The sequence below is a fragment of the Corapipo altera genome, unplaced genomic scaffold (assembly GCF_003945725.1).
Source record: "Corapipo altera isolate COAL_440 unplaced genomic scaffold, ASM394572v1 258, whole genome shotgun sequence".
NCBI classification, from domain to species: Eukaryota; Metazoa; Chordata; class Aves; order Passeriformes; family Pipridae; genus Corapipo; species Corapipo altera.
In genome coordinates, this window is record NW_020885098.1 from 104102 (window position 1) to 113290 (window position 9189).

The 9189-nt window shown below is 43.6% G+C and overlaps 1 protein-coding gene across 1 annotated transcript in view; it reads right to left on the minus strand.

Moving 5' to 3' along the window:
• Window positions 1-5363: 5363 nt before the first annotated feature.
• The window catches only part of LOC113960225 (cytochrome c oxidase assembly protein COX18, mitochondrial), a 4317-nt gene continuing 491 nt past the window's right edge, over window positions 5364-9189 (minus strand). The window contains exons 2-7 of the mRNA XM_027669661.1: window positions 8966-9186; window positions 8090-8190; window positions 7733-7896; window positions 6837-6949; window positions 6372-6482; window positions 5364-5664 (exon numbers count right to left, since the gene is read on the minus strand). Of these exons, the coding sequence (XP_027525462.1) occupies window positions 5491-5664; window positions 6372-6482; window positions 6837-6949; window positions 7733-7896; window positions 8090-8190; window positions 8966-9186 (884 nt within the window). The 3' untranslated portion in view covers window positions 5364-5490. The remainder of the gene's footprint in view (window positions 5665-6371; window positions 6483-6836; window positions 6950-7732; window positions 7897-8089; window positions 8191-8965; window positions 9187-9189) is intronic.

Below are 9189 nucleotides of genomic sequence, written 5' to 3' on the forward strand. Positions count from 1 at the left end.
CATTTTACACGGGGAGCAGGAGAAATGCTTCTTTGCCCTATAGCTTCCAAATTGTGGCATCATCAAAGGGATAAAAAAGAAACAATGTCATTCTACTCTTTGGAGGGAGAAAATGGAGAAAAAGGAGAAAAGATAAATGAAATCTTTATCCCACTGAAATCAGTCACAGAATTCCTGCTGGCAGCAGCAGGTTCAAGATTTCAGACTCTTTGGGAGGATGAATTTAGATTAATTCAATCAAGTGAAGCATAAAAATCAACACACTTGGCCAAAATTTGGAAAAACTTTGGCCCATAACAGGTCCAAGTGATGCTCATCCAAAGGGCAATAAGGAAAAACAAAACCCATTCCAAACCCAGGGATTCTGACAGCACAGGAACACAACAGCTTCTTTGGTCAGCCCCCAAATCTGTGTTTGCACTATTTAACTGTGTAAGAACATCCTCTCGCCTCACAGGATGTGGAGGAGAAAGATTCTAAAAGCCTAAAGCACCAAAGAGATTTCATTTGGCCAGAATACGGGAGTTAGTTTTCCCTATATTCAATATTTCCCTATCTTTAGGATTTTTAAAGCCTATATTGTGGTCAAGGCCTCACTGCTGCCTTTCAGCGCCTCCCCGATTTCAGCCTGATTTTTCCACCCACGTCTTCAATCCAAACTTTGAATTGCCACAAGAGCAAACAGCTTCTGACAGTAAATAACGTGCTCTAGAGTCGCTCCTAAGCCAGACTGTTCTTTGGGATCCAATCCCTGGGGAGCTGGCAGCACTGGAAAAGCAAACACCCTTGGAGCTTCACTGCACGCTCTCGCAGTCTGTCAGCTACGCTCTGGTCCCGTTTGACGTGCTCATGTCAACATCCCCATCCTGCAGCACTGGGAAACATCGGGAAACAACACAAACACAGCACTGGGAATGGGAATTACCTGCAGGACCAGCTGTTATGCTGCATTAACCAATTCAAAGCATCACTGCTCCTATTTTCTCCCGACTTCTAGAATTAGTTCACTCCAAACAATCTGCATCAGAAAGGGGAAAGGCCACAGTATATGTTTTAAAAAATTGCAGTCGTGTGCACAGTCAGTCTCTGGGGACTTATTGCAGAAACCATTACTCTAAAGGTCTCCAAACAAAGCTTATCTCTCAGCCTTCCAGCAACAGCATTTAAAGTGGAAAAATGCAAGCCTAGCAAAGCTTTTATTAGCAAATTAATCTGAGCTTGTTTATGTTGTAAAATACAAGAGAATTATTGGTTGCACTCTGGAGCAAGCACTTAAACAGGCAGTAATGAAATAAACCCCATGAAATGCACAGCAATTACAGAGGAAAATCAGGGATTCTTGGCAAATGCCTCCACTTGGGAATCAACGGACCCACTTCCAGTCCCTCCCTTCCCATTTTCCTTCTGACAAAGCTGCACCTTCTCCGCTTACAAAAGTTGATAAGAACCTAGTAATTCTGACCATGCATTAAAGAAATTCCTAAAAATAAGGAACAGAAATATTTCCAAACAGCTAAGTGAGAATTAAGTACCTCTTCTTTACAGAACCTTCAAAAAAAGTATCTTGTTTCATTACAAGGCCAGCTGGACTTTAACAAAATGCACAAAGAACCCGAGTTCTAAACTAAACTAAAGTCCCTTTAGTTTAGTACTCACAAGGTTTAGGCTACATTGGTATGGAACCTCTAAAAAGTTCCTCTTTGCCAACTTCCAGTTTCCAACTCCTCCTCAAAGCAGAAATAACATGCCTAGAGAGTACTGCCACTATTTGTATTTTATTAGATACATTTCTAAGCAACTGATTTCCCCCAGTAAGAGACTTTATTGTTTATTTTCTAGACAGAAGGGGCTCGAGGTCAGGAATTCATCCAGAAGAACATGTTCTCTGCCTTCAGCAGCTCCCATTAAGGTATGTTTGAAAAGCCTCTGTCAGCAACCCCAGCAAGACAGGGGTCAGTTTTCTGTTCAAACCGAGGTGCTGAAAGAAAATCATCGCACTTAAGTGCTCTGGTACCTCCACTAGACCTCTCAAATCCAGTCCAGCCTTTCGAAATTTCCATGAAATCCATATTTAAAATGTCATCCTATAAGAAAAAGTTCAGGGTTCACTGTTTTCTAAGACACGCTCCCAAAGTGAAACACACACACACAGGGACAAATGGGAATCCAGCACAGCCCTCAAACAGGGAGGAGAACTAGAGCCAGGCAGATGATCTCCCCTGCTCAAGTTTAAGTATTTCCAAATTTACCAAGTCTCTGCCTGAAGATTCCTGGCCCATCTCAGGCCATCTTAAAACATGAGAGTGGAAAAGCAACTCCTTGGCTTGCTTTGCTTGGCTGCAGAAGCACATTTCAACAACTTGTGAAGCACCCCAGGTTCTCAGCTGGACTCAGTAACATGTACCAAACCCATCTTTTTTTTACTGCTCAGGTGTGCATACAAAAGTGTGGGTTCCCTGCAGGAAGACAGGGTTTTTGGCACAGGGAAATGTGTTTTCCTTCCCTACCCTTCAAGCCTAAAAGGACCAGGTATTATTAAGCCTCAGAGCACACAGTACAATACTCCACATTTTCATAGGGATTTGAGTACCAGGGGTTCTGAGGGCTGGAAGATTTCATTCCAAAGCCAAATCCCCATAAATAAGGCAGCAGCAGTCTTTTTCTTTCTTCCTTGAAACAGAACTAGGGGATTATATTAAGTAAAGCAGGTTAAAAAAAATGTTATTTACCATTACTCTAATTGCAAAGTTAATTAGGCAGTCAGATTATGAGCTGGCAGCTTGACAAATGCGTCCACAAAGCTCAGCTCCTTAAATAAATGAACATATGGATGTGTGCACTCACCTTAATCATGAACCAAATTTACACAGGCTTCTTACCCAGACCCAAAGCCCAGAGGATAGATGTGTGCACCAAAAATTGATCAAAACCATCACAGTGCCACTGATGAAAAGCTGCAATCCCTTATTCTCAATTTCTTTGTGATCCCTCAAACTTGATAAACAGAGCAAAACCCCTCACTCAGGAGAGCAGCAGCTGCTGTTGCTGAGTGCTACACTGAGCTTCAAAGGAACAAGGTATTTTATTTACTGCTAGAAATCAGATCAATTAAGTGCAGGTAGTCTAATAATATATATCAAGTGACTCAAGGAGGAGTCCTGCTGCCAGCTGGCCACATGGCTGCACAAAGGGAGGGCTTTGCAAAGACAACCAGGGATTGTCCTGACACCTGCCTGCTTCCCTTTAGCATCCTCAGCCACAAAGAGGGAGCAGCGAGCAAGTTCTGTCCATTATTTTCAAGCTCAGCAGTGTTCAACACTGGGCTACTTCAAAGGGGCACGGCAGTGAGGTGGAAAAGCAGTGTACACTGCGAAGGACGGGCTGATTAAGTTCTGAAACAGCACCAGGATGAAAGAGAGAGGAAGAAAAATGTTTTAATCCCATGCCTGCTTGCCCTGGATTTTAGAACCTGGCAGCCTCACAGCTGACAGGGGCTGGAGCACCCCCCTGTGTACAGCAGCACGTTCAGCAGTACTTCAGCCCTTTTTTCTTTCCAGAAACCATGGAACTGTGCCAAAAACCACACTCTGCCCTCAAAAAAATTCTTGCACTTCAAGGAATCCACCCCAGTAACTCGGCTTTGGGTGAAGAGTTTGGATTCCCCACTAAAACACCACAGAACAAGCAGGTGGACTGGCAAGGTGCCAAGTTCCCCGGCAGACAGCAGCACTCCCCTCCAGCACCCTGGAAGAGGTGTGGGATCACAGTGACATCTCACTCCTCAACGGGACACGGACCAACTCCTCTTTCCCGCAGTATTTCAGGCTAATAAGCAGAGGGAAGTTAGGAAGGAAATGGACCTCCTTTCTAAAACCTCAATTCTTTTATTACTACTGGGTTTGGATCATTTACTTACCGTTTCTTTGTTTTTAGCAAAGCCAGAACAGGAAGCAAACAGAAGAGGTGGTGAGACACTTAAGCCAAACAGAGCTCTAGATCACGTTACTTCAGTGATACGGTGCCATTCACAAAGAATCCTGCACAGGCTTTCTCAAGAGCGTGTGTCTCAGACAACAGAGCAGCAGGTTTTTCTGATTTCTCCTCCAGAAACCCTCCTCAGCCCTCCCACAGCCCACCTCATTGTACCTGAGACAGCTCATTACATTTGTCTTTGATCATTAATCCCAAATTAAGCAGTGTGCACTGTGTGCTCTCCCAGCTATATGCATAGAAAGGGAACTGAGCCAGGATATTTCAGCAATTTGGAGTTCTGCCACAACAGAACCCATTCAGAGGACTTGTACTTCACTCATTTCAGTTCCCCAAGTTCATGCTCCCTCCTAAGCACCTGCAGTATTCCAACAACCCTCTTCCAGAGTCAGGGTTCACCTCAAATAATGCTGTAAGAAATCCATCTCCAAAATACACTCACTGGAGGAACCTTATTCCCTTTTAACTGGCACTGGCAGATCTCAGGTGTGCTTTTGTAAGATAAAAAGGGTGCAAAACGAACATAAATAAATGGAGAACTGCAAATCTAACAAAGCCAAGTTCCTGCACTGAACATTCCCTCAGAGCTGTACGGAGCACCAGCTCCCTCTAGTGACACTTTCCCAGATAAAAATTCACTCCACCTTTGCATCGACTTCTTCCAACATCTTCAGCGGAAGCAAAATGACAATATGACATTCAGAGAAACCCATAACACCCTTTAAAAATCTAGAAACGATTTCCTACCTGTGATGCAGACCTGGAAAGGGCTTTATCACATCAATTCTGACCTCCTTGCCTGTGGGTTTTGAATTTTTAAGACACCATTAGACGAGATGCTTTTTGCTGCTTGCTTTGACTTTGCAGTTTCACATATGTTTTTCTTTTTGGTACAAGAATATCCTGCCAGCATCCAGATGTAACTCTAACACTGATGTTCTGAGATTCATAACCAGACAGTGAAAACATGCCCACAGGTAAAGGGCAGCATTATTAGTACCATGACATCTGCACTTTTTGTCCAAAACTGCTGTTTTCAGTCAGAAACTCTATCTCAGCCCTATCTGTTGAGTTTCTCTAAGCTGTCACCACAATTCAAATAAATGTTTCCAATCCTGCATTAAAAATTCCAATTCCAATTTTTTGTTAGCTTACATCAAAATATTAACTTGGAATATTAAAAACCCCCAAACAATCTCTTTACCTTTAGGACTTACAGTAAAAAAGAGGCAGGCTTATATGAGTCGCATTTTATTTAACACTCACCTGCACAGCTCCTTACAATAATTCAGGAGACAAACCTGGATTATTGGACTGCTGTAGTCGCAAAACAACCACCCTTGAAACAAAGCTTCCCAATGAAGACACATCTGTGCAGACCAGTCCCTCTCTATGGCCTTCAGTGCTTTATTTGGAAAATAAATACACAGCAAATAAGTACATCTCAGTAAAACAGCACTGCTTCGTTCCTGAGACAGCTCTTCCTGCAGTTCAGGGATGTCATTTCTTAAAGCTGTACTTGGCAGCCAAGGCAGCCACAATGTCCCTGTAAGGAGTATCCGAGTCGGATTTGGTCCTTGGAATGCAGCAGAGCCGTCGGAAGGCGGGCGAGCGCAGCAGGAGGTTGTGGGAGAGCCCCACGAGGCTCGAGGACAGCCAGTACAGCGCCATGGACTGCAAGGAGACAAACAGAGCTCGCTCAGCTCCCTGCACTGAGGAGAACAACAGCTCTAGGCAGCTCTTCCCGAAGCACAGCCATGGGCTACCCCCAGTTACTGACAGGAATAACTCACCTAAACCACTCCTCCTCTCAATAACAACAATGGCTTCTGTGTCAAATGTAACTGTCTGTGTCTCTGAACTCTTCTGGGCAAAAGTGTCATCTACACTGAGGCTTGCAGTTCATAAATTAAGGCATGTTAAACTTGTTTCAACTTCTGCATTCCAGACTATAAACTGATGAGAAAACAACCAGACACTTTGTTTTTGCTAAGAACATTCTGCAGTAGAACACCTGGTAAAAATGAGAAGTGTTTGAAGAAAACTCTGAAATATGTCTCCATTTAAAACTAGCCTGGTTTCCTCTTTCACTTAACAAACTCTTGCCTATATGACATGATACATAAAGTTTTCCTCTCAGTTTTGAGATCACACGAAGGACTTGCTCTGAACATCTTTCCAAGTCTTCAAATTCTTCCCTCTTGGACAAAAATATTCCAAAATCATGACGAATTTAAACACGCTTGTAGACAAAACATCTGATGTGTTTTTGGGCAAACAGCAGCAGAAATATGAAACCCGTGAGGCACTTGGGCTGCCCTTTAGGCACCACAACATACCAGTCACGGGTGAAGAGCCACAAAAGTCATGTCAGTACTTACGGAGGGGACCGTGGCAGCCACAGGGATCATCGCCACGGACACCACGCGGAACAAATTCGTCACGAGCTTCTGGAACCTGGACACTTGCATTTTTTTTTGCGAAGAAAAGATCTGAAAGAGGAGACACAGTTAAAAACAGGTTTGTTTTGAAACGACCAAACTGAGGGTTAACACCCAGAAAGCTCATTAGAACATCATTCTAAGAGAAACTTCAGTCAAAACTAAATTTTACTGTTGGTTAAAGTAAATCTGAGACACGTCACACCACAATCTGTCATCTCTGAACAAGACACCGACACAGTCAAATGCACAGAACAGAGAGGTTATTTTTCAGTTCTGCCCAGTGCATTTAAAGCAGTGATAATCTGGAACCACCCTTATGTTTTATAACTGGGTAATACTGTCTAAAAATTCAGTGAAAAGAATTATCCCTTTGCAATCACTGTGTTTATTCCACTAACGTACCTCCACTATCAGCAGATTCACCAGCCCCAGGGAAACGGGCAAAATCCACGTGGAATCAGGTGCCGTGAGGTCTGTAAACCACAGTGCTCCTCCTGATGAAAACTGCTCTTGAACTACAAGAATAATTTAAGGCAAGTACAGAACTGAGTAGGATTTGCTGCCTCAAGTGAGCCAGAACCGTCCCATGCATTACAATCCAACCACACAACTTTCTAGGTTCATTTTAGCTACGTGATAAATGCTGTTAGAGCAGAAATCTGTGGTTCAACAGATTGTTAAAGTCTGCTATCAATACAAGTGAAAACAGGTGGGAGATAAAAGCTGAGAGCCAGCTTAGCTCTTAACAGCCACTGAGAGGTAAACCCACAGTAAAAACTACTTTGATCTCAACCACCACTTTACAAGTCAATGAGGAAAATAAGAATGCAGTAACCTATAGTGTTTATTCCATGTTTTTGAAAAAATTATATATAATATACATATATTTATATATATAAATATAACAGTTATATTTTTGTTACTAATTGCTACATTTTTGTTTAGAAGAACAAACTATAAACTCATCTCTAAAGAAAATATATATAATTTTTTTTTATTTAAAAACCAACACACATTCACCTTGTCAATGTTATTTCACAAGGAAGAAAAATAAAACAGATTAATAGTGAGTGTGCTGTGGCATGGGTAATATTACTTGCTAAATCGGATTATCAGACTATATTAAGTTTAAAACTAAGTTCAAACTATATTAAGTTTAAAAACTCAGTAGCTGACTTTTTATATCAGCTGATACATCCACTTCAAGAGGTTGTGTTCTGTAACCAACAGAGGGTCTGTGAAAACAGTAAGTGAGTAAAACATGACAACGAAAGAAGCCACCTGTGCACGTTAATCACCTTGTGAGCCCACGGCACCGACGCTGCAGTTGCGCAGAGCCAGGGACACGCAGACCCACACGGGGATCTGCACCCACACCAGCAAGGTGGCTTTGAAGGGGTGGCAGTTGTCCCGAATGTACAGCTCCGTAACAATCCTCTGCAGGTTCTTCTTGAAGTGGAACCTTCGAGAGAGAAAAACAACAGCTCGGAGCTTTAAAATGGATAAAGTCTGAAAGGGAAAAGAGCAAATAAATCATAGGAGGGGAAAGAAAACCTAAACTTCGGGCACAATGGCAGAACCTTTGTGGGCTATTCCCTCCTGCCACCCCTCGCTCTGGAATGGATTTGTGAGGTGTGTACAAATCCCCCTCATACCTGGTCACCTTTTCAGACCAGCCCAGCTGCTTTCCACGCACTGAAACCTCATAGCGAAGGCGCTCGGCGAGTCCTTTAATCTCAGGCTGCAAGTTTTCCAGCTAACTAAAGAAAACGAGAAACGTTTGGGCAAAGTTGCAGGCAACAGCCACTTTCTCTTCCCTCCTCTGTTATTAATTATCCCTATGTAATTAAAACCCTGTACAGGCATGAACCATATTCATTGTCACTCTATAATATAACTTAACAACTGTACAGATATTAAACATATTAATTACCACTGTGTAATTTAATACCTGTACAGGTATTAAACATGCCTGTGAACGACAGGGCATCTTGTGAATGTCTGGCAAACAAGGCAAGCGAACACCTTTTTTCTTTAAACAATATAACCATGTGAAGATAACAGTGGCAAGTGTAACAGTGACAAGTATTTACAGTAACAATCTAAGATACTGCTACATGAAGCGAAGACAGAATTTTATTAGATTTTATATGTTTTTAAGAAGAAAATTGTTTCTATCCCAACTGAAATCAGAGCAATTCTTAACAAGCATCTTTTTGCCTTCATTCAGGACTTGTGACCAGCTACTTTTAAGACCCACCAACTTCAATGTCACTTCAATGGTAATCAACAAAAGTACTTAAAAAGCTCCGAAGACCGGTGGAATAAAAGAATTGTTACATTTATTCCTCGCCCCCCTCAGAGACCCCTCAGCCCACCCCTCATAGCTTCCTCTGCCCCTCTGAGCCCCCCAAAAGCAAACCCCCCCAAAATCGCAAGGCCCGCTGCAGTAAATGAATTGTTATTAAGAACTGTTTAAAAGACGCTTATTCCACGCCCCCCTTTCCTCCTCCCGCCCTCAGCGCCCCGACCTTGGCGAGCAGCCGCCCCTGGTGCGCGGCCAGCGGGAGGGTGACGGCGGTGCGCAGCAAGGCGGCCCCGCCGGCGATGGCGGCCCACCAGGGCAGCCCGGTGGCCGCCTGCAGCGCCGCCAGCCCGCCCTCGGCCCAGTGCACGGGCTCGGAGCTCGCCGCCCACTCATACCAGCCGCCGTCCCCTCCGCGGCCGCCCGGCCCCGCTCCCGCCGCCGCCGCTG